The sequence below is a fragment of the Diospyros lotus genome, chromosome 1, assembly GCF_014633365.1.
Source record: "Diospyros lotus cultivar Yz01 chromosome 1, ASM1463336v1, whole genome shotgun sequence".
In the NCBI taxonomy this organism is placed as follows: Eukaryota; Viridiplantae; Streptophyta; class Magnoliopsida; order Ericales; family Ebenaceae; genus Diospyros; species Diospyros lotus.
Genome location: NC_068338.1, coordinates 9563708 through 9588857, shown reverse-complemented (window position 1 = coordinate 9588857; position 25150 = coordinate 9563708). Strand labels below are relative to the sequence as shown.

At 38.8% G+C, this 25150-nt stretch overlaps 1 protein-coding gene across 1 annotated transcript; it reads left to right on the top strand.

The window, feature by feature from the left end:
• The first annotated feature begins 15533 nt into the window (after positions 1 to 15533).
• Positions 15534 to 16451, top strand: LOC127798159 (probable cytokinin riboside 5'-monophosphate phosphoribohydrolase LOGL10). Its single transcript, XM_052331517.1, has one exon. It carries the CDS (start codon positions 15699 to 15701, stop codon positions 16356 to 16358), a length of 660 nt encoding a protein of 219 aa, XP_052187477.1. The 5' UTR covers positions 15534 to 15698; the 3' UTR covers positions 16359 to 16451.
• The last annotated feature ends 8699 nt before the right edge of the window (positions 16452 to 25150 follow it).

Genomic DNA, 25150 nt, shown 5'->3' with positions numbered 1-25150 from the left:
TATGTTTGAATTGGTAACAAGTGACCGAATCAGTCGTAGGGAGTACCCTAGAGCTTAGATACCTAAGGTTAAAGGTATATTTTTGATGAGCGTCTCGAGGCGAGATTTATGACGCTGAAAGAAATCAAATCAGGAATGGTTTTCGGTTAAGCTAAGTTGTAGCCTAAAAAGACCGAATGATGGTAAGGGGCTTCCGAAAAATTGTATATATTGAGTAATTTTGAGTTATTAATTTTAGGATTTTAAGTATCTCGATAAATTTGATGTTTGAGGGTGTAATTGTAATTAGAAAATTATCCAAACGAAATAAGGATGAAATTAAGAGCTTATGTGGTAAAAGATTAAAGTTGAGGACTTGAAATAAGGGCCAAAGTGTTATTTGAAAGAAGTTTGGGGTTTTAGCTTGGATTCCAAAAGTTCAATGCATTCTAGTTTTGGATTTCAAAAGCCACTCAATTATGGCTTTGAGTCTTTGGAGTCCATGGCTAAGATTTTGACAAGTGGCATAATGTGATTGATTGGAGAAATCTATAAAAAGGCACCATGGGTTCTTCACAAATCATTCCGACCAAGATTGAGGAGTGAAGCACTCTAAGAGGAGGAGCTTTCTCTAGAGAGAGAGAAGGGAGTTCAGCAAGAAGGCGGGAAGAAAGCGGCGAAGAAGCGGCAGAGAACGAGCCTCGTCGGAGTTGCGGGTCTTCGCCAAAATCAGTCAGCAAAAAAGCAAGGTAAGTCTGATTTTTTTGATAATCGTGTAGAGGGGGAAGAGAGGGTCGCGTAGGTTCAAACGGGGGTCAAATCAGAGTTAAAACGAGGGAGATATGGCCGAAATACCAAACCGAGGCGTTACTGTCCAAAATCTACTGCCTTCGCGTGAGTTACACGGGCCGAAAAATGCCTGTGCGTGAGGGCGCGTGGCCCTCCTTTCCAGGGCGCGTGAGGGCACGTGAGGGGCTTATTTTTCTCCAAATATTTTTAGTTATACCACTAATTTAATACCCTTCAACCTTATATAAAAATATTTGAGTTTAGGTTTACCAAAACATGTGTTTTCTGCAGAAACCTAGGCCGTTTGCAGTGAAACCACACCTTTTAAGAGATAAACCAACAAGGTGAGACTCCTATACTCCAAATCCTATTTTTTATTCTCTTATGAGAGACTTCTATTGCATGAGACGTGTTTCGTGAAGTTCTTACACATAAATGCTTGTTATTCTCTTACGTGAAATCATGTTGCATATATAAACTGTACTTTTCTGAAAAATATATGCTGTTGGCTTTTTTTAACTATTGCATTTATAAAATTCGTGTGGCCATACTGTTGTACCTATTTGTTGTTGGCCGAGGGCAAAAGTCGGATATCCCCCGAGAGGCGCTATGCGTGCGCCATTGAGAAAGCTCTCGTGGGGAAGACCGTGAGCCTAAGGGACAATGGATGTGGTGCTTGCATGAGTGCTATGAGGTTGGGCCGAAGTGACATGGTTAGGGACCTCCCGAGAGGCGCTATGCGTGCGCCATTGAGAAAGCTCTCGTTGGAGGAGGCTAACGTGTTCACGAGGCACTTCGGAGTAGTTCTCGTTGTCTTCTCATACATTTTATACCTGATCATGCATCGATATAAACTATTTTTTTTTGGAGTTTCTCACTAGAAGATTCATCTTCTAATTGGACTATGTCCCTGGAATATTCAAACGTTCCAGGTTCGACGAGCGGCTCTAAGGGAAATGAGGTAGTTGAAGAATAAGTTTAATTTGCTGTCTATAGCATGTTTAGAATATTTTCATTTATATGCGAACCTATGTATGTCTTGGATATGTTTAAGACGTTTAGTTATATCTTGCGAGAGATGATGTCCATGTAATTCATTTTGTAAATGTCTTGAACAATTTTATGATAAATAAAGTATTATGGTTATGAACCATATCAGGTTCGATCTAGCTTCCGCATTAGAGATTTTAACGCCTGTCTTAGCTATTCGATTATTGGGTTTGTTAAGCTGAGAAGGTATAAATTTGGATTTTTGGGATATTGTGTGATGTATGACAGCTATTGTGATATGAAAACTTTTTATATTCCCGAAATCCTAAGTCATAACACGCTCAAGAAATTTGGGGTGTTACACCTCTCAAGCATAGCAGCTCCGCTATTAACTCTGCAGCTCGGCCTCCCACTGGCTCGGCAGCTCAGCCCTCCGCTAGCTCTGCTACTCAGCCTCCCACCAGCTCAGCAACTCTCATTCGAGCTACACATCCCTGCTCTGACCAACCACCTTATAGACCTTTCTCAAAAATCGACTGACAGACCCCTGATCTCGCTGAACCCTCATACTAGTGGCATACACGGCAATCATAAAGCTTTACTTCACAGTCTCCGAGCCTCACGCTCCCATCATTGCCATTATATGTGCTATCACCTAGAAATCGATCCTGTGTCATCAACTGGAAACCCATCCAGTGCTACATGAGGATGCCTCCTGCAACACCTGGTGTAACCGGTGTTAAGAGGATGAGAAAGGGAGTAAGAAAACTTCCAAAAATGCCCATGAGAATGTGCTAGATCCTTGAGATTGAGGGTGCCCTATGAGAGGGACATTTTGGTAATTTGGATAGTGAAATCCCACAAAGGGTAATTTGGTAAATTGGAAATAATTCCTATGTGGAATTAGGTGAGTAAGTGAATTTAATCCCAATTTTGTATTATGTGGAGATATGGGATTAATAATTCATGAAATGGGTATTTTGGTAATTTGGAGTGATTCCATAAAGGAATTTAATTATGGAAAATATTGGGAAATGGTGGATATTTAATTATATGTGAAAATAATTATTTTTCCCTAAATTGGTGAATTAATGTGGTAATGCCACATGGATGACCAAGATAAAGAATTGGAAGCCAAGTTTGTGTCTTAGAATGACACTTGGCATAATCTTGGAAATTTGAGAGAAACATTATATATTAGAAATGTGGGAGCATATACATATATATGTGGATTTACGAGTTGGAGACGGATTTAATTAAATGCAAAAAGAAATTATTTTAGTCTTTCAAGCATTTAATGAGAGGCATGATGGTGTTGGATTAAAAGAAAAATCCAAAAGAAAAAGAATTAGTCATGCATTAATGGTGGAAAATGGTCCCATTAAATTAAATGGGAAAGGAATTAATTATGTCTCTCAAGTGTGATGGTTATGAAAATGTTCTCATTTAAGTAAATGAGAAATAAATGAAAATTTCAAGAATCCAATGGATGAGATGTATTCTTGAGAAAGAGAATTAATCCAAGGGTGGGGATTTAAAGAGAAGTAATGGCATGGATTGCTAACATATTAAAAGTGTGTTTTCTTTTAATGGTGAAGATGAAGTCTTGTAAAGGCAAAAGTAATCCCATGGGTGAGATTTAAAGGAAGGAAATGGCATGGATTGTGTTTCTTCCAAGAGAGATGTATTTAATCTAAAGAGATGGATGGTTGGGATTTTCTCTCCAAAAGAAATTGAAATCAAAGGCTAAGATGAAGTCTTGAAATGGAGATTTCAAGACAAGAGTAGTATTTAAAGGGAAAGTAAGCCTTTGTCTCAAGTTTTTCCATTTCAAAGAGAGAAAGAAAGTGAGAGGAAGGAAAGAGTTATCTTCCAATGAGAAGAAAAGAGAAGAAAAGAAAGGGAAGAAGATGAAGGTAAGGGTTCTTCCTTAGTCTAATAATCTTTTTATTTCTCTTGAATGGTAGTAAGTTTCTTTTGGGATACCATCTTAGATGGGAGAAAATGAAGATGAAAGCTCTCTTGAAATGAAGATTTAAAGGTTCAAGAATGAGGTAAGGGATGGCCCCATGTGGAGGAGGCCTTGCATTGTATTGTAAGTAGGTTGCATAAATTTTTATGTATCTCTTTGCATGCTTTACTTGTACATAAGACCTATGGCCATGGGGGTGGGAAAGAAGTGGTAGGTTGATGCCTCAAACCATGTTGGGTTGTGAGGATGGAATAACCTAACCATGCTTGCATGCATTTGCCATTACATAGACTTGTTATGCTTGTATTTACTTTGCATATGCACCCTTACTGAGCTTTGTGGCTCATGAGGTTTTACCCTCCCCTTGTAGGTTGTTCTTATGTTAAAAGAGAAAAGGGAAAGTTGCAAGCTTGTGGTTGGAAGCTCTTGATGCATATTTCTTGTTTGTTGTAAATTTATGGCTTAAAGAAGCCTAGGCTTGTGGTATTTATCTTGTGGCTTTATGTTTTGGGGAAGCCTATTTATTGTAAGTGCTTCTTATGATGTAATTTAATGGTTTGCAATGGCTTGTGAAGGCCTAGAACCATGGAGGTAATTTATTTGAAATAAATCATGAGGTTGGAGAAAATGAATTTTTGTTGTGAAAAGAGGCTTGGGAATTGAAAATGTGGAGATTTTCAATGCATTTTTTTGGAGTGTTATTTCTGGAAATTTTTGGGTTAGAAGGCCCAAGGAAAAAAAAAAAAAAAAGTTAGAAGCAGTAGGCAGTAGCCCCGCGTGCACAGGCAGGGCTGCATGGGCGGCCAGGCGCGCGTGGGCAGGGCCGCACGCGCGGGAGGTAGTGGTCACGCATGGACGGGATGAATCTGACCTTGAAGTGAAAGGTTAGAAATTAATGGGTTGAGATGATATACCGTAAGAGATATACGGGTCGAGCAAAGAAGAGTCAAATGCCCAAGTGTGGGATTGGTATCGAGGACCCGAATGTAGAAATTTGGGAGTATATGAGGCATTCTATGGATGAGAGTTCCTTGTAATTGAAGTCTTGAGGCTTGTGTGGGGACACGAAGCCAAATCATGACAAGAGTCAGGAAAGGGCTTGGAAGGCTCGAGGTATATCTAATCCGAGAAGGGGTTAGCGGAGTATCCCTATGTTGGGGATATGGTCAAGCCCGTATGAGGGAATGGAGTGGTTCCCGTAGAGGTGGTGTGCTAAGGGTTGTGTGCTTGAACTAGGGTGAGCTAAGGTTGAAATTAGCTCGAAGCCCAAAGAAAGAAGTCGTCAACAGGTTGTGTGACGAGCTCCGGGAAGGGAGTAAGCTAAAGTTGCTCGTAGATAGGCTCTAGGCAGAGTGAGCATATGAGGTATATGCTAGTCATGGCCGGGGTGGGCATGACGTTGGTAGTTTGTAGAAAGACTTCGAAGGGGTCATGTGTGAGGTATGCATGCTAAATGTATATGGTTCGAGGTGATTGTATGGTTAGGACGATCCTGGGGGGGACGTGCCTAGGGTATGAGTGGGCCCTAGTTGATTTCATGATGAAACGGGATATATCCTAAAGAAAGGATAGGTGTGTGGTAAATGGACCTTAATGGGTGTTTGTATGAGATGGAAATCTGTAATACCCGGTATTACATGGTGTTGAAAATAAATAATTTTGATTATTTTAAAAGGATCTTGAGTGGTCCGGGAAGCCCAAGAGTTAAATTCGAGTAATTAATTAATAAAATTGTCGAATTGGCGGCTGGGAGTGCCTCGGGACTTGGATGTCCAGGGAAGAGGGCAAGAGATTGATGAGCGTCTCGAGGTGAGGATAAGGGCGCGGGAAGCAATCCGATCGGGAATAATTTTTGGAATAAATTCTATATAAGCCCGAGTGGGTGCCAATACCGAATGGATGCAGAGGACCTCTCGGAAGCTGAGGGGACCCTAGGGGTGGTTCGGTTTTCTGAGTATGGCAACCCTTAAGTGTTTTCGGGTCGAATAAAGGTCCTGTGCAGGCGCAAGGTCGAGGTCGGTATTCTCGAGTAGCGGTCAGTTATTAATTTTAATAAATCGAGATTTGGTGTAGCTTGGTGATATAATTTAAAGTCTTGGGAGAGTCCAAGTGCTATTTATAAAAATCCCTAAGTGTAATTTTATATTCTTTAAGGGGAATTATGATAAAATAGGGAGATTAAAAACTTTATATATGTAATTATATATGTATAGGCGTGGATATATACATATAGGCAGAGCCGCGGGCTTGCTGCCATTTCAAAATTTTGAATTCAAAGAGCAGAGAGGGAGAAGAAGAGTGATAGCCGAGTGCAAGAGAGGGAGAGAGATTGCAAGGGATCGAGAGAGAGCTCGCGGGAGAGAGTGAGAGAGAAAGCTTGAAGACAATCGGCTATGGGAGCGGCTGCCATGGCCGACCCTTGAAGCAGTGACAGTGGCCGAGGTAGAGGCAGTCATGGCATGCTCGGCATCGGGCGGGGTTGCGAGTAGGAAGCTGGTGGCCGTGATGTCGTGGAAGCGGCGACCAATGGCAGCCACGGACCGATGCGCACAGCAGCAACCGGCTATGGCAGCGCGCAGGGTGCGCGCGCTGCTGCGTGCAGCGATGGCTTGTGGCTGCGGCGACCAGCTGGTGCAACGAGGCCGGCGAAGATGCCGCGGGAAGCATCGGCAGCTGGTGAAGCTGAGAGGCTGGTGATTAGTGGTTAATTTTATAAAAATTTTGTTATAATTATATCCTTCTTTTGATCTTAAAAATAGTTTAAATTAGATATTAATATATATTTTATGGTTATATGCAAGTTTAAATTGAAAAATGAATGAAATGAAATTTTAAAGTAAAATTTAATAATAATAATAATAATAATATATAAAATTATATATAATACATATACATCATTATATGCATTCATGTAATATATATAATATAATATAATATAATATATATATATATATGTGCCATGTGTAATACATATATATAATATATAATTTATTAATAATATTAAATTATTTTTATTTTTTTTTTTAGGCATGAAGAATTAAAGCCCATGAAGACTTAAAGTCCATGAAGAATTCAAGTCCATGAAGAAATCAAACCCATGGAGAAATCAAGCCCATGAAAAATTAAAGTCCATGAAGAAATCAAGCACATGAAAAATTAAAGTCCATGAAGAATTTAAGCCCATGAAGAATTAAGGCCCAATTTGAGCAACCCATGGAAGATATTATTTGGAGAAGGCCCAAGGATTATTTTTAATCCTAATGAAGATTAAAAATCAATGTATAGAAATCTATTTTTATTTTTTATGTGAGAGCTTTATTAGGTGTGTTTTTTAGCTAAAATCCACTTAACTATTAGGTGGATATTATAGCTAAAATCCATTTAACTTTATGAATGCTTTATTAGGTATGTATTTTAGCTAAAATCCATTTAATATTAGGTGTGTATTATAGCTAAAATCCATTTAACTTTAAGTGTGTGAGTGCCCATTAGATATAATTATGTCTAGTTGAATAATTGAAATTGTGTGGTTTGTATTGCATCTTGTGGCCTATAAATAGATCACTTGATTGCATTTGTAAGTGTGATTATTATTCTTGAATCAAAGTTTAGTTATTTCCTTAGAATTCTCTCTTGAGAATTGCTTTTGTTCTCTCTCATTTTCTTTAGTATTTTCTCTTGTGATCTTACTTTCTTCATTTCTTCCTTTCTTCTTTTAAATTCTTATGTCATTTATTATTACTTTATTATTCACCGCCTAAATGGACGGTTAGTTTATGCCTTTAAATTCTTGCAATTTTAATTCTTGTCATTTAATTGTTCACCGCCTAAATGGACGGTTAGTTTATGCCTTTAAATTCTTGCAATTTTAATTCTTGTATTTTAATTATCTACCGCCTAAATGGCCGGTTAGTTTCTTCTATTTTAATTCCTGTCATTTAAATTCTGTTATTTAAATTATGTCATTTAAATTGTTGTCAATTAATTTAATAGAGATGAGTAGCTAAATCTAATCTTGGGTTAAGGCAAGGACAGTGTCTAACGCCAATGATTCCCAAAGAAAGCTACGCTTTAAATGAGTAACATTGGTTTAAACTTCAATATGAGTTTGTTTTGATTATTGAAAAATCACTAGGTTTGGATTGGAGCGTAAACCTAACTTAGAGCTTTCATGTCACGCATGAGAGTTACTAGAACTGGAAACGCTATCATACCCAAACCCGGATGATTAATTTAGTTGTTTTGTGTATTAATTGTAATTAAATTTATGGTAGTTTTTTAAATTAGAATCCCGCATATCATGTATGGGGATTGCTTAAACTAAAGCTATCATTATCTTTAATTGCATTTAATAACAAATCCTCATATATGAAATTAAATTAATGTTGCTAATCTTTTATGCTAATATTTGGGAATCAACGGGTTGGCACTGAAATTGTCTTAACTCAAGTACTTTCCAATTTCATATTCTCACGTTTAGTATTTATTTCAACTTCTATCTTGCTTTATTTTCTAGTATTTGTTATCTAAAAAACTATAAAAAATCATGTTATCAATCCATCTAAATGCGTGTGCGTGTGTGTGACATTCTTTTTTTTCTTTTGCCATAAATAAATCTCTCAGTGGACGACCTGGACTTATCCAGAAAGTATAAATTTAAATTTGAACTACAACTGCACTCGTACACTGACGAGTATAAACCTCTCGCCTAAATAAATAAAAAAATATAAAATTTTTATTGTGTTTTGTTTTGTGTTTTAATTGCAGGGTGAGAGTGCAGTCAAATTTTGGCGCCGTTGCCGGGGAGATTGAGGCAAAAACAAAAAGGAAAAACAAAATATAAGAAGAAGCATCTCCTGATAAATTCGGTAACTCTGTTTCTTTTTACTTTATTTTTGCATAGTGTATGATACTTAGGTCAGGTAAAACTGTAGAAAATCAGTCACTCATGTCTCAACACAATGAGAACATGCCACTTCCACAGAACATGTCTGCACGTGGTAGTGACCACGGTGACCCTGATCCCATTGATCAGGAGATGATCAGACCCCTTAGGGAGTATCTTCATCCTCCTAGGCAGACAACCCCCTCATGCATTATTCTTCCCATCAATCATCATAGGTTTAACTTCAAACCTGGCACAATCCAATTGTTGCCAACTTTTCATGGCATGGATTCTGAAAATCCATATACTCATATGAAAGAATTTGAGGAAGTATGTAGCACTTGCATGGACCATACAGCAAATGAGGATGTCATAAGATTAAAACTCTTTCCATTCTCACTGAAAGATAAGGCAAAAATATGGTTAAGCACTCTCCCACCTAGATCTATAGGAACTTGGAGAGAAATGCAAACAACTTTCTTAAAAAAATACTTCCCTGCCAACAGAACTGCTACTCTTCAAAGACAAATCATGAACTTTGCCTGTAAACCAAATGAGAATTTTGCTCAAGCGTGGGAAAGGTTTAAAGACCTTCTTCACACTTGTCCGCACCATGCTTTTGAGCAATGGAGAGTGGTCAGTTTCTTTCATGATTCACTCACTCCCCAATTGAAAATGCTAGTTTCTACAATGTGCAATGGAGAATTCTATGAGAAGACTCCAGAAGAAGCTTTCCACTTCTTTGACACATTGGCTGAGAATACAAGGAACTGGGAAGTTGGTCCAACATCTGCTCTTGATTCAAGAGAAAATCCACAACCTAGAGGGAGATACCAACTGAGTGAGAGTGACGATTTAAATGCAAGACTAACTGCTTTAACAAAGAAAGTTGAAAACATGCAACCCAAAAAGGTGCAATCTGTTAATCAAGTGGAAGTAAAGTGTGCTGTGTGTGATGCAACAGATCATTCAACTGAAGAATGTCCTACCCTACCTGCTTTCAAGGAGGTATTGTATGGGCAGACTAATAACAATCATTCACACAACTTTGAGGGGAGACAAAATCAAAATCAGAGTGGAGCCTATTATGGGAATAATCAGAACTACAATTCATACCATCCCAATAATAGAAATCACCCCAATTTTTCTTGGAGAAATGATTCTGGAAATCATTCTCAACCTCCCTTCCCTACACAACAACATACCTTCCAACAAAATCAAGGTTCTTCATCCAATACTTACCAACCTCCTCATAGGAGATCTTTGGAAGATACCTTGCACCAGTTCATCCAAAGTCAAACAGGTATCAATAATCAGGTTGCTCAGCTTGTCAAAAATCAAGACCAAACAAACAGAGCCATAGAAGACATTAGGAGCCAGTTGACCAAGATAACACAAACATTGAGTGTGAGAGAACCCGGGAGGTTTCCATCCCAAACTAATCCTAACCCAATTAGGCAAACCAACCAGGTAGAAGCTTCAAATAGTGAAACCAACACTCATGAACAAGTGCAAGCAGTGACTGCCCTAAGAAGTGGAAGAATAATTGAGAAACCAACTGATCCTAGGATAAACCAACATGTTGATGAAGAAAAAGAACCAAAAGATCATGAATCCACCGTGGAAAAAAATGAAAAAAATGAGAAAAATGAGAAAAATGAAAAAAATAAAAAAAATGAAAAACAAAAAGAAGATGAGAAAGAAATTCAATACAGGCCCAAACCACCTTTTCCACAAAGGTTGAATCATTTGAAAAAAGAGCAACAAAATGCAGATATATATGAAGTGTTTAAGCAAGTGAGAATCAACATCCCGCTGTTGGATGCAATCAAACAAACACCTTCATATGCAAAGTTTTTGAAAGATCTGTGCACTGTCAAAAGGAAAACAAATGTGCATGAAAAGGCATTCTTGACTGAACAAGTCAGCGCCATTCTCCAATTGAAAACTCCTCCCAAATACAAAGATCCAGGCTGTCCAACCATTACATGCATCATAGGAAGTCAAAAGGTTGATCGGGCACTCTTGGATTTAGGAGCTAGTGTCAATTTGTTGCCATACAGCGTGTATCAACAGTTGGGATTAGGTGAGCTTAAACCCACTAGAGTGACCCTTCAGCTGGCTGATCGATCAGTCAAAGTTCCACGAGGAATTGTGGAGGATGTTCTGGTACAAATCGATAAGTTCTACTTTCCAGTGGACTTCATCGTTTTGGACACCCAGCCGCATCAGGGGCCTCAACCTCCTGTGCCAGTCATCTTAGGTCGACCATTCCTTGCCACATCAAATGCCATCATCAACTGTAGGAATGGTGTGTTAAAGCTATCTTTTGGGAACATGACTGTAGAAATGAATATCTTTAGGGTAGCCAAACATCAGGACACTGAGAGTGAAGTGGAGGAGGTAGACTTGATCCAAACACTGACCAATGACTGTTTTGAAGAGTTCATGAGAAGACCCAAAGAAGGAAATCAAGATCTTGAAGAAATAAAAGAAGTGGAAGTCATAAGCAAAGAAAGTGAGAAGCCTACATGGATGCCTGGTTTAGAGCCATTAAGGAACTTGGACAGTAAGCTCATGGCTCCTGATAGCCATCAGTCCACGCCTGAGAGAAAGCCATTGCCCAGTGATTTGAAGTATGTCTTTCTAGGAGAAGGGGAAGCATTCCCAGTAGTGATCTTTTCAAGTTTGACACCTCAGCAAGAGCAACAACTGATAGAAGTTCTAAAAGCACACAGGAAGTCATTAGGATGGACCATTTCAGATTTGCAAGGTATTAGCCCTTTGATCTGTACTCATAAGATATTCTTGGAAGAAGGAGCAAAACCAGTTAGGCAAATGCAAAGGAGATTAAATCCCAACATGAAAGAAGTTGTCAGAAAAGAAGTGCTGAAGCTATTGGATGCTGGAATAATTTACCCAATCTCTGATTCTAAGTGGGTAAGTCCAACACAAGTAGTACCCAAAAAGTCTGGAGTCACTGTTGTAAAAAATGAGAACAATGAACTGATTCCCACACGCATCCAGACAGGATGGCGTATGTGCATTGATTATAGAAAGCTCAATTCTGTGACAAGGAAAGATCATTTTCCTTTGCCTTTCTTGGATCAAGTTCTGGAGAGAATAGCAGGCCAAGCCTACTATTGTTTCTTAGATGGGTACTCAGGGTACAATCAGATAGAAATTGCACTAGAAGATCAAGAGAAGACAACTTTCACATGTCCATTTGGGACATTTGCATACAGGCGCATGCCATTTGGGTTATGCAATGCTCCAGCCACCTTTCAAAGGTGTATGATGAGCATTTTCAGTGAAATGGTTGAGCAAATTGTTGAAGTGTTTATGGATGACTTTTCTGTTTATGGAAGTAACTTTGAGGCCTGTTTGGAGAATTTGAAAAAGGTTTTAGCAAGATGTGAGGAAACAAATCTGATACTCAATTGGGAAAAATGTCACTTCATGGTGAAACAGGGCATAGTCTTGGGGCACATCGTTTCATCTAGGGGGATGGAGGTAGACAGATCAAAAATTGAAACAATTCAAAAACTCCCCATCCCTAGGAATGTGAAAGACATCAGAAGTTTTTTGGGACATGCAGGGTTTTATAGGAGATTCATTGCTTCCTTTAGCACCATAACAAGACCCTTGTGCCATTTGTTGTCTCAAGATGTTCCGTTTGAATGGAGTCCTGCCTGTCAAAATGCTTTTGATAAATTGAAAGATGCACTCATTTCAGCACCTATCATTCAGTCCCCTGATTGGTCCCTCCCGTTTGAACTTATGTGCGATGCTAGTGATTACGCGGTAGGAGCTGTGTTAGGGCAGAGGAAGGATAAGAAACCTCATGTGATATACTATGCTAGCAAAACTCTTAATGAGGCACAAAAGAATTACACCACTACAGAGAAAGAGTTACTAGCAGTTGTCTTTGCCCTGGACAAGTTCCGATCTTACCTCGTAGGGTCACTAGTGATCATTTTTACTGATCACGCTGCTCTGAAGTATTTGTTCACAAAGCAAGATGCAAAACCCCGTCTGCTCCGATGGATCTTACTCCTGCAAGAGTTCAACATTGAAATCAGAGACAAGAAGGGAGTAGAAAATGTGGTGGCTGACCATTTGTCAAGGATTCCAAGTCAAGATCTCACACAATTTGATGAACCAATTCATGACAATTTCCCTGATGAGCAACTGTTTGAAGTGAATGTTATTCGTGCATCATCTGTTGTCCCTTGGTATGCTGACATTGCGAACTACCTGGCAACTGGTCTGATCCCAGACCATTGGAGTAAGCAAGATAGGCATAAATTCTTCAGAAAAGTCAGAACCTTCTTTTGGGATGAGCCCTACCTCTTCAAGTATTGTCCTGACCAAATCATCCGTAGATGCATACCCGATCATGAGCAACAAAGTGTTATCAATTTCAGTCATACTCTTGCATGTGGAGGCCATTTTTCTGTCAAGAAAACAGTTGCAAAAATTTTTCAGAGTGGATTTTATTGGCCGACACTGTTCAAGGATGTGTACAAGTTCTGTTCAAATTGTGATCGATGTCAAAGGTTAGGAAGTCTGTCAAGGAGAAACATGATGCCATTACATCCGATCCAAGTGTTAGAAGTTTTTGACTGTTGGGGTATGGATTTTATGGGCCCATTTGTCAATTCATTTGGTCATGAATACATCTTACTTGCTGTTGACTATGTGTCCAAATGGGTAGAAGCAATCCCGGCCAGAACAAATGACCATAGGACTGTCGTGAAATTTTTGAAAGAAAATATATTCAGTCGATTTGGGATGCCACGAGCAATCATCAGTGATGGGGGTTCCCATTTTTGTAATAAAGTTGTGGCAGGATTAATGAAGAAATATGGTGTACTGCATAAGGTTGCAACACCATACCATCCCCAAACCAATGGTCAAGCCGAGCTAGCCAATAGGGAGATTAAGCGCATATTGGAAAAGACTGTTGCTGCTAATCGTAAGGATTGGTCCTTAAGACTAGTAGACGCTCTTTGGGCGTACAGGACAGCTTACAAAACAATTTTGGGAATGTCTCCCTATAGGCTAGTATACGGTAAATCTTGTCATCTACCGGTGGAAATTGAGCATAAAGCATATTGGGCAATTCATAAGATCAACAAGAGTCTAACTGAAGCAGGCTTATCCAGGAAGCTCCAATTGAATGAACTTGAAGAAATTCGGAATGAAGCATTTGAAAATGCAAGATTGGCCAAGGTTCGCATGAAAGAGTTACATGATCGGCACATCATTCGAAAAAGCTTTCAGGTAGGGCAACGGGTACTCTTGTATGATTCCCGATTGCATCTATTCCCAGGAAAATTGAAGTCTCGATGGGTCGGCCCCTTTGTAATCAAGTCCATCTCAGGATATGGGGCATTTGAGATAGAAAATCTGGAGTCAGGACAGCTTCTAACAGTCAATGGTCATAGGTTGAAACCATACCAGGGTAGTGTTGAGGAGAATGAAGGAGTTGTGGATTTGGATGATCCACCATCATCTGATGAATAAGGGAAGTTTCATGTCGTCTGGGAATCTGACGTTAAAAGACCACCTTTCCATTTAGGTTAAATGGATGTTTATAGATCTGAAAAAAAAAAAAAAAAAAAAAAAAAAAATAATAATAATAATAATAAAGAAGTATATATATAAGTTGTTCATTTTCTGCATTACTTAATTAACTTTGATTCAAATAGTGTTTCTCTGTATGCAGTCTAAATAAAAATTTTTCCATACGAGTTCATGTATTGAAGACCGTCAGGTATGCCTATCTTCTATCCTTTTATTGCCGATTGAGGACAATGCGCAATTTAAGTTGGGGGGTAAGGTGTACTTATTGATTTATTAGTGAAATAATTTTGATTGACTTGATAATATTGTCTTGTGTGATATATATGATTTTGTTGGGCCCCTACTAAAAAAAAAATAAAAATAAAAAAAAAAAATAAAAATTTACCAAAAAAAAAAAAAATTAAAAAAAAAAAAAAAAATTTGAATTGAGAGAGACAGAATTGACGCTGGTGATAGCTATCTTTTCTTGGGCAGTGCAATCACACTGCCCTATAAAGGATAAGGCACACTGCCAAATGTTGAAAAATGAGGCACCAAGCGTTGAAAAAGAGACGCCAAGCCTGACCCTGTAATTGTGACATGTCTCGACTCGAGTGTAGAATAGTGATGACCGTTGCTCTATAAGAGACTCCATATCTGTATGAGGCAAGTCACCCTTCTTGAGCTCAATCTTCTCTCCTTTGTGTTATCCTCCGATCAGGTACTCTCATCCCTTTTGTAAAGTTTATAGTTCTTTACTTTCTTCTTAGTATAGTTAAAAAAAAAAAATAATAAAAAAAAAATGGATCTTTATCTCTCAAAAATTCACAAGTACTATCCATCTCTCCCGCAGAATGATTTGAAAAAAATTTATGTTGCTAGGTGTGAAAGACTTAGGTTGTTGATGCTTAATAACATCCCTGAAGATATTCGTTGGCTGATCGAAGCAAAAGTTCGATTAGCTGGTGAAACTTCACCGAGTTTTAAGCACTTTCCAGGTTTAGGGAAGAGTAGTTTTTCGAAGAAAAGAAGAGCGAAAAGAGTGAATGGTTGTTACAAATGTGCTCGATGGACCTGTAACACACGATGCAAATCTGTGGGGTTTACGTCCATAAATCGAGAAGATAAAATTAGTTTCATAAAGGATGGACTGAGTAAGGAGTCTTTGGATGATATCCGATTGACTCTTGAGACGCATCCATGTGGAATAGTGCAAAGAGAACTTCTTGCTTTATGGACCCAGTTCAGAAGTGACCACCAACGCTATAGTCTTGGGAATCTGACTAAAAACGACCCTGTTTGCCAATCTATAAGAAAATTGGATGGGAAGCTTATCCCCGCTTCATAGAAAGTGTTTAAGCCGTTTCTGGACGTAAAACCAGAGGAAGATGTGAGCCACAATCACAACTACTTATACATACGCATGATTTTTGTTTGTATTTATTTCTTGTTGAATTGTTGTATAGCTACTTTTGATCGCTAAATCTCTTTCCAGGGCATACAAAAGGAACAAACATGGAAGGTCAGTTAGTTCGTCGAATCAAAACCATATGTGTACTTTGTGGCTCTCAACTTGGGAGTGATATTTGTTACGCACTTGCAGCAAGCGAACTAGGCAAAAAATTAGGAGAAAAAAAAATTAATTTGGTATATGGAGGGGGAAGTCGTGGATTGAATGGTTATGTTTCACAAGCTGTACATCTTGGAAATTCATCTGTGGTAGGTGTAATGCCATTCCCTTTAGCTGAACCACATATTTCTGGGATTACACGCGGTCAACTTATAGAAACGACTTCTATGTCTGAGCGTATGGCTTGTAAGATTTATCAGTCAGACGCCTTCATTGCTTTACCAGGAGGTTTTGGAACACTTGAAGAAATGTTTTGTATAATCTCCTGGGCCAAGAGTAATCTCCATACCAAACCCATTGGACTTTTAAATGTTAACCATTTTTTTGATGGGTTGCTCTCTTTTCTTGATCAGGCTGTGGATCAAAAGTTCATTTCTCTTTCAGCAAGAAAGATTCTCATTTCCGCATCCACCATTGATGAGCTGCTAGAAAAATTACACACTTATGTTCCACAGCACGATCCTTATGAGCCTTGGATAGACTGGTCTAAGGCAATTAGTAACAAGCGCCAAAGGGGTCCGATTAATTTAGATTTATCACTGTGAGAAATGCTCTTTATTAAGATGGCTGAGTAAGGAGTACTTTTTGTACTCTTGAGACGCATTTTAAGTATTGAACAACTTGCAGGATTTTTCTTGGTTGTGTTCTTAAAAAAAAAAAAAAAAACAAAACAAAACTGTGGAATGTTGTTAGCAAAGTCTTTGATAAGATGGCTGAGTAAGGAGTACTTTTTGTACTCTTGAGACGCATTTTGCTTATCTTATGACTTGCATGAAATTTTTATTTTGGTGTGAAAATATAAATATATATATATGGTGTGCTCATTTGTTGTTTAAGTTTTAGCAGTTCACAGCAAAATGGACTTGTGGAGTTACAGGTATTCTTAACAACCCTAATTTATTACTGCAATTCAAGTTGGGGGGTGTAAGGTTTAGTTATGAATTATTTGGTTCATATTTAACTGTGAGTTTGCTATTGCTAGTTTGTAGTCTTGTGTGAATTGATTATCTTTATCTGCTCTTATAAAAAAAAAAAAAAAAAAAAAATTTATTATGTGTTTTAAATAATGCTATTCCTAAAGCTTTAAAGTTATGCACTGATAGCCGGTTAAGTTTGCAATACGAAACATGAATGCATTGATTTCTCATTTGAAAACGTTTATGCATGAGAATAAGTAATTTACATTCATCAGGGATTCAAAATTTAGAAATTGGTTATCGGTCATAAAGTCAAAGGTAACAGTAATTAGCTGATTAGTACATTGTATGATCCCTCAACAGAAGTGGAGACTATTACCCAAGCAAGTGTTTGAGCCTAATAACCGTTAATTCTGAGTGAAATAACACTTACTCTAAATATGCTCTCTTGTTTATCTTATCTTTTCAATGGCTTCAAAATATCAATTCGCTTTGAATGTCTAGTATGATAGCGGATGAATTTGACTGGTTTCAAACTATGAATTAGATGACTGAGAAGCATGATAGGGGGATCAATTTCTTTCATTTTGAGCCTATTTTTTTCTCTTTAAATCAACCTCTTGTTAGCCCATTTGAGCCATTTGTAGTACAACTTCTTTCGTTACCCTTGTTTAACCCATAACCATATGAATTTTATCCAACCTGGTGTGATTTTGGGAATTAGTCTGTTTATCTATTTTCATATTTAAAAAGAAAAAGAAAAAAAAAAGAAAAAAAAAAAAGAAAAAAAAAAGTGAAAAAAAAAGGGGCAAATTCTCTTAGCTATTCAGCATAACTGTTTCAAAATGAATGCTAAAAAAAAAAAAAAAAAAAAAAAAAAAAAAAATCCCGACACACCCTTTGCACACTCTACCTTTTCTTTGACAACCCGTATTAACCTTATAGCCCTATTACAACCCAGACCGGTCCCTTTTGATGCTATAAATCATGTGATCTCAGAATTCGAGTTTGGAGTAGGGAATCATGTTTAAATTCAGAAGTTACTCATCTAGAGCATTATTCCAATCATGAAGCTATGTCAATTTCCTTGTTCTTTCATGAAAATACGTTCCTTGTATTTGGGATGACACCGAATTTTGAACTTGTTCTACATTTACTCTTATAATGGTGCACCCCCTTGTGTGTACACTTGAGGAATCATTTTTATTGGAGGGAAAATCCATAGTAAGTTTTGAAGTCAAAACTTTGAGGGAGTAAATCTGTGTGTTGGTTATCCTAATTACTATTCCTGAGATTGTATGACCTTTTTTAAAAAAAAAAAAAAAAAAATCTGATTTAGAATGCTAAATTATTTAATCAATTTCATGCATTTCGGTTTCGAATTTGAAATTTTTACATTCATACAGTTATTGTGAATAAAGTTTGGCAGGTGTATAATCTGATTGCTAAGGGACTAGCAATGTTTAAGTTGGGGGGTATGATTAGTGGTTAATTTTATAAAAATTTTGTTATAATTATATCCTTCTTTTGATCTTAAAAATAGTTTAAATTAGATATTAATATATATTTTATGGTTATATGCAAGTTTAAATTGAAAAATGAATGAAATGAAATTTTAAAGTAAAATTTAATAATAATAATAATAATAATATATAAAATTATATATAATACATATACATCATTATATGCATTCATGTAATATATATAATATAATATAATATAATATATATATATATATGTGCCATGTGTAATACATATATATAATATATAATTTATTAATAATATTAAATTATTTTTATTTTTTTTTTTAGGCATGAAGAATTAAAGCCCATGAAGACTTAAAGTCCATGAAGAATTCAAGTCCATGAAGAAATCAAACCCATGGAGAAATCAAGCCCATGAAAAATTCAAGTCCATGAAGAAATCAAGCACATGAAAAATTAAAGTCCATGAAGAATTTAAGCCCATGAAGAATTAAGGCCCAATTTGAGCAACCCATGGAAGATATTATTTGGAGAAGGCCCAAGGATTATTTTTAATCCTAATGAAGATTAAAAATCAATTTATAGAAATCTATTTTTATTTTTTATGTGAGAGCTTTATTAGGTGTGTTTTTTAGCTAAAATCCACTTAACTATTAGGTGGATATTATAGCTAAAATCCATTTAACTTTATGAATGCTTTATTAGGTATGTATTTTAGCTAAAATCCATTTAATATTAGGTGTGTATTATAGCTAAAATCCATTTAACTTTAAGTGTGTGAGTGCCCATTAGATATAATTATGTCTAGTTGAATAATTGAAATTGTGTGGTTTGTATTGCATCTTGTGGCCTATAAATAGATCACTTGATTGCATTTGTAAGTGTGATTATTATTCTTGAATCAAAGTTTAGTTATTTCCTTAGAATTCTCTCTTGAGAATTGCTTTTGTTCTCTCTCATTTTCTTTAGTATTTTCTCTTGTGATCTTACTTTCTTCATTTCTTCCTTTCTTCTTTTAAATTCTTATGTCATTTATTATTACTTTATTATTCACCGCCTAAATGGACGGTTAGTTTATGCCTTTAAATTCTTGCAATTTTAATTCTTGTCATTTAATTGTTCACCGCCTAAATGGACGGTTAGTTTATGCCTTTAAATTCTTGCAATTTTAATTCTTGTATTTTAATTATCTACCGCCTAAATGGCCGGTTAGTTTCTTCTATTTTAATTCCTGTCATTTAAATTCTGTTATTTAAATTATGTCATTTAAATTGTTGTCAATTAATTTAATAGAGATGAGTAGCTAAATCTAATCTTGGGTTAAGGCAAGGACAGTGTCTAACGCCAATGATTCCCAAAGAAAGCTACGCTTTAAATGAGTAACATTGGTTTAAACTTCAATATGAGTTTGTTTTGATTATTGAAAAATCACTAGGTTTGGATTGGAGCGTAAACCTAACTTAGAGCTTTCATGTCACGCATGAGAGTTACTAGAACTGGAAACGCTATCATACCCAAACCCGGATGATTAATTTAGTTGTTTTGTGTATTAATTGTAATTAAATTTATGGTAGTTTTTTAAATTAGAATCCCGCATATCATGTATGGGGATTGCTTAAACTAAAGCTATCATTATCTTTAATTGCATTTAATAACAAATCCTCATATATGAAATTAAATTAATGTTGCTAATCTTTTATGCTAATATTTGGGAATCAACGGGTTGGCACTGAAATTGTCTTAACTCAAGTACTTTCCAATTTCATATTCTCACGTTTAGTATTTATTTCAACTTCTATCTTGCTTTATTTTCTAGTATTTGTTATCTAAAAAACTATAAAAAATCATGTTATCAATCCATCTAAATGCGTGTGCGTGTGTGTGACATTCTTTTTTTTCTTTTGCCATAAATAAATCTCTCAGTGGACGACCTGGACTTATCCAGAAAGTATAAATTTAAATTTGAACTACAACTGCACTCGTACACTGACGAGTATAAACCTCTCGCCTAAATAAATAAAAAAATATAAAATTTTTATTGTGTTTTGTTTTGTGTTTTAATTGCAGGGTGAGAGTGCAGTCAGCTGGTAGCTGTGCGGCCGTGACCGAGGAAGGAGAAGCATGCGCAGGTCGGCCGCGCAAGGAAGATGGTGAACAGTGCGCGCGGGAAGAAAGAAAATGAAGAAAAAAAGAAAAGAAAAAAAAAATATATAATAAGGAAATTCTGAAAGATCTGGAAAAATAGGGGAAAAAAATCCCGAAAAATTTCAGAAAATTAGGGAAAAGTCCTAGAAATTATATTGAGACTCATAGAGCATACCGAAAGCTCGAGAATGGGATTTCGGGCAAGAGATAGCAGCTCGGGAAGCAACGTCGGCGTGGGCAATTGGTCGATTCTTTCTTCCAATTGAATGAGGTTCGACCGGGGAGGCGGTGATCCTAGAAGAGCTCGGAGTTCGGGCTAGAGTTCGTGCCGAGGCAGAGTTGAAGCTTCGAGCCAGGTAAGGGATGGCCCCATGTGGAGGTGGCTTTGCAAGTCGGTAAATATGCTTGATAATGTTTTTATGTTGCATTGGCATGTAGTGGTTATATCTTGTGTGATGCAAGACCTAGTGGACCTATGGCCATATGGAGGACTAGTGTGGTGGGGGCTGATAGGTTGATGCCTCAAACCTTAGTGGGTTGTGAGGATGAGGGGACCTAGCCTCATTTGCATGCATTGACATACATAAACATGATTATATTCATATTTACATGCATTTGCACCCTTACTGAGTCTTTATGACTCATGAGGTTTACCTCATGTGTAGATGATGCAAGTCCGGATGCAAGTAGGGATGGCGCCGGGAGGCCGTTGTGGCAACTAGCTGCGTTGCCCGAGTTATGTATTTTGAATATTGCTTGTATGTAGCCAGGGGGCGTGGTATATGTATACCTTTGTGAGTAAATGTATACTTGTTGAGAATTGGTTGTATCTAATTGTTGCAATCATCGTAGAGTGATAAATGATTGTGAAATTATTCATTATATATATATGGCTTGGGTTATTGAAGCCAAGTTCGGATCGAGTAAAGATCAGCGAGGTATGTTCTCATAAATCCCCAATACTCAGCGAAGTGTTTGTATGCTAGCTTTGTGCCTGGGTCACCTCTGGCTTGCTATGAGGCGAGCTGAAGAGAGGTAAAGCTCACTCGGGTTTCGGGTCTCAGTCCGCTGTGTCTTCTTGATTGAGTTAGGACTGATTCCTGAGTGGAGCGAAGGGGAGGACGAAGCCTAGTTCCCACCTAGGGCGTTTCTCTTGAAACATAGTCCAACCCTTCAGTTGTGGTTTGATAGGTGAGTAATCTGGTCGATTATTTACCAGTGGCACCCGTAAGTGGGAGCGGGTTGTTACAGTTGGTATCAGAGCATGGCTAGCTATATAAGTGAGGAAGGCTAGCGTGCTTAAGTGTTAAGTATGGTCGGTTAAGTGATTAATGTGAGAAATTGCCAAGGTTTTGGAATAGAGGATGTCTGGCATGATTTGACTGCAAGTTAAAATGTCGTAACTGCTGAGTTGGGGTCGAGAACAATTGATTTGAAATTTTGAGATTTCAATGTAAGGTTGGTCCGATAACCTTGAAAGTTGGACATGTGGACCGAGGACCCTAAAGGATTGGGTCGAGTTATTGAGGTCTGCAATGGTATGTTTGGATATTCCTGTTCTAGGGATGAGAAAATACCTTGGATTGAGATAATATACCTGTGAGAGGTATACGGGGTAAGCAATGAGGAACCGAAAACCCGAGTATGGGTGTTGGTATCAAGAAATCTCAAATGTGGCATTTCGGGGATATGAGGTGTTTAAGGGATGGGAACTCCTTGGGATTGAAGTGTTGAGGCTCGTGTGGGGACACGAAGCAGAAGCATGACTAGTCCGGGAGGGGATTAATGGAGCGTCCCTATGTCAGGGATTTGTCGAGCATGTTCTAGGGAAAAGAGCTGTCCCTTGGAAGTGGTGAAGAAAGGCTAATGCGCTTGAGATAGAGTGAGCTATAGTGGGAGTTAGCTCAAGACTCAAGGAAATGAGTCATCAACTGGCTATGTGACGAGCTCCTGGAGGTAAAGTTAATCGTAGTGAGGCTCTATGGGAAGTGTGCATGTAATGCATTTGTATGTCACGGCCAGTGAAGGCATGACGTAAGTAGATTCCGGAATGACTCTGAGGGGAGTCGGGATGCTTGATGTATGTGAAGCGATGTGATCGTATTGTTATAATGATTCTGGCGGGGATGTGCCTAGGGTATGAGTGGACCTTAGTTGGTTTCGTGATGAGACGAGGTCTATCCTTGGGAATGATAGGCATGTGGCAAGTGGACCCTAGTGGGTGTATGTATGAGATGGAAATCCCAAGTAGGTCGAACTGGAATCCAGGGGAATCCAGATTTGGGATTAAGGAGTTGGGCATGCGTTGATGTGCGCGTGAGAGCCATTGGGTTAGAAGTCATAGTTGTGAAGGGCCAAAAGACCGTTCAAGTGATTGATGGATGAGGGGCCAATCAAAACTCTCATTATGACGCTCGGGGTCTGGTGGGACGCCTAAGGTCGGGAGATGAGAGGTGAATAGACCCTCATTATGAAGCCTGTGGTCGTGATGACGCCTAAGGTCTCGACACCCTTAATGGGAGACGCGGAGGTCACCCAATGAAGGGTATGAGTGGTATGAGGCCCGAGGGTGATGAGTGTGTGGCAACAGGACATCCATAGGCTATGCGCGCGATGGAAATGCCAACTTCGGATGCCGAGTGGGCAGGGGCATGGTGAGCAATGTGGAGGCCCCGAATTTTATATTCCAAGTCATGGGAGCCTGAGAGAGGCCTGTTGGAAGGCCAAGCTGGGCATCGTGACTAAACGCACTATGGGTGTGCAAGGAGAGGCGAGAGGTCTCAATTTTACCTGGAAGGTAATGGTAGGTGCTCTATGGATATGGGTGCCGGAGCTTAAGGTATGATCTCGTGGGGTAAGATTATGAGGCCTCAAGAGGAAAAGTGGTTTGAGAGTCTTGTAAGCGGTAAGAGATGTAGAGTCTGGAGGAGCGAGGCTCATGATATGAGCTTGAGGTTATCAAGGCAATGATAACCAAGTAAGATGGCTTGGGTAAGATGGTGGTGGAACCATCGTAGCTCGGGAGGGCTTTAAGTAGCCTTGATGCTAAGGGTGTAAGGCTCGGGTAACGGATTTGATGCTATGGACCGTGTGGCAGAGGACTAATGAGTTGGCTCGCGTTGAGGGTAAGTGGCCCATGGGCCTGAGCAATTTAGTGAACTGCAGGTGACGATCAGATGCCGAAAACCTAGAGCAGCACCTTAAGAGAGTTAGTCAGGGAGACCGAGAATCTCTTGTTAGGGATAGGACCCCTAGAGTAGTCCTAAGGAAGAATCGTGGAACGCGATAATGATCCGATAGATTTGTTGTCGAGTAGGACGCCTGGTAAGAATAGTGGCTGCGAGCGTGGCGAGGTAGTCATGTCTGGTTTGATATCAGAGGTGTGACAGAAAGGCTGAAAGTCACACTACGGGGTGCGAAACAGATCAGAGTGGGACCTGGGCCATGCTATTGGAAACTGTTGTTGGGCCAGTGTAAGGGAGCCGCACGGCAATAATGATTGGGTGTTGACTCTCTGAAGCACAGGGCGACACGATGGGGAACCAGTGTTGGGCCAGTGTATGGGAGTGACACGATGAGGGTGACCAGGTGTTGGCTCGCCTAAAGCACAGGGCAACACAGTGATTATGCAGATGGTCAGGGGCTAAAGATTTGTGAAATGCGGTTAGGGCGTTGCACCCGAGTCAGGGGTTAAGCCCTTTATTACGATAAGTAGTGTCGAAGTGGTTTAACGAATGTTTGGGTGTTGTAGCACTTCGAGATGTTTGAGAAAGAAACCCAGGAAAAAGGAAACGGGTCTAGCGTGGGAATAACGCTACAGTTGATGCCTACGGTTGACGGGTCTAATGCTAAGGACCACTGGATATAGACGGTTAATTCACGGGAGGGACTGCAGCCCTCTATGTGGAGTAACCTGTCTGTAGTGGAGACGATTAGATGCCGAGGACCTGGGGTATGCTGTAGGTTATGTCTGGGCCAAACCTAAATTTCTGTGAGGGTTGAAAAAGAAAAAAAAAAAAAAAAAAAAATCATCGCAGTGCCTTTGTTGTCTAGGCAGCAAGAAGGTTTGTGAGTCGATTGAATGATATCTTGTGGCATGAAAACAAGATGTGTGGCGATGCTCCTTGCTAAAGGATGCTAATGTAGTTGTGGTTAAATTGATCAAAGTTGATCGGGTAAATTGAGATGAGAGACCCGTGTGACCTTGCGATGATGCAAGAAGATGGGTTAATTGGTGGAGTCAATAAATGGCCCCAGAATGTTACGTAAGTGCCGTGAAGGGCGAGACTTACGAGTTGGAAACCAACCATGAGATGGGAATATTGAAGCGCATGAAGTTTCAAGTATGGGGATCTCTAATCCTGCGATGTAAGTTGTGGCAGGCTGAACGTGTGGCTGAGGCACGGTTTGAAATTCGTGAAGGCTTGCAATTGCACGGTCTAGTATTAGTCCTGATGTGTCGATGCAAAAAAATGAGGAAGTATCCTTATGTAGCACTGGATGGATTTCCGGTTGATGACACAGGATCAGTTGCCATGTGGTAACACCTAATGGCAATGGTATGAGCGTGAGGCTCAAAGACTGTGATGAAAAGCCTTGTTGATTGACCGTGTACATAAAGGTTCAGCGGGCCCTGGTGGCGGGACCAGGCAAATTTTAAGAAAGGAGATCCAATGTGATAAAGATGGTTGGTCAGAGCAGAAATTATGCCGTTTGAAGGAGTGCTACTCCGTAGCAGGAGTTATAGAGGGTAGTGTTGAAATGTGGCCTAGGTAGAACTTGAAATGTTCT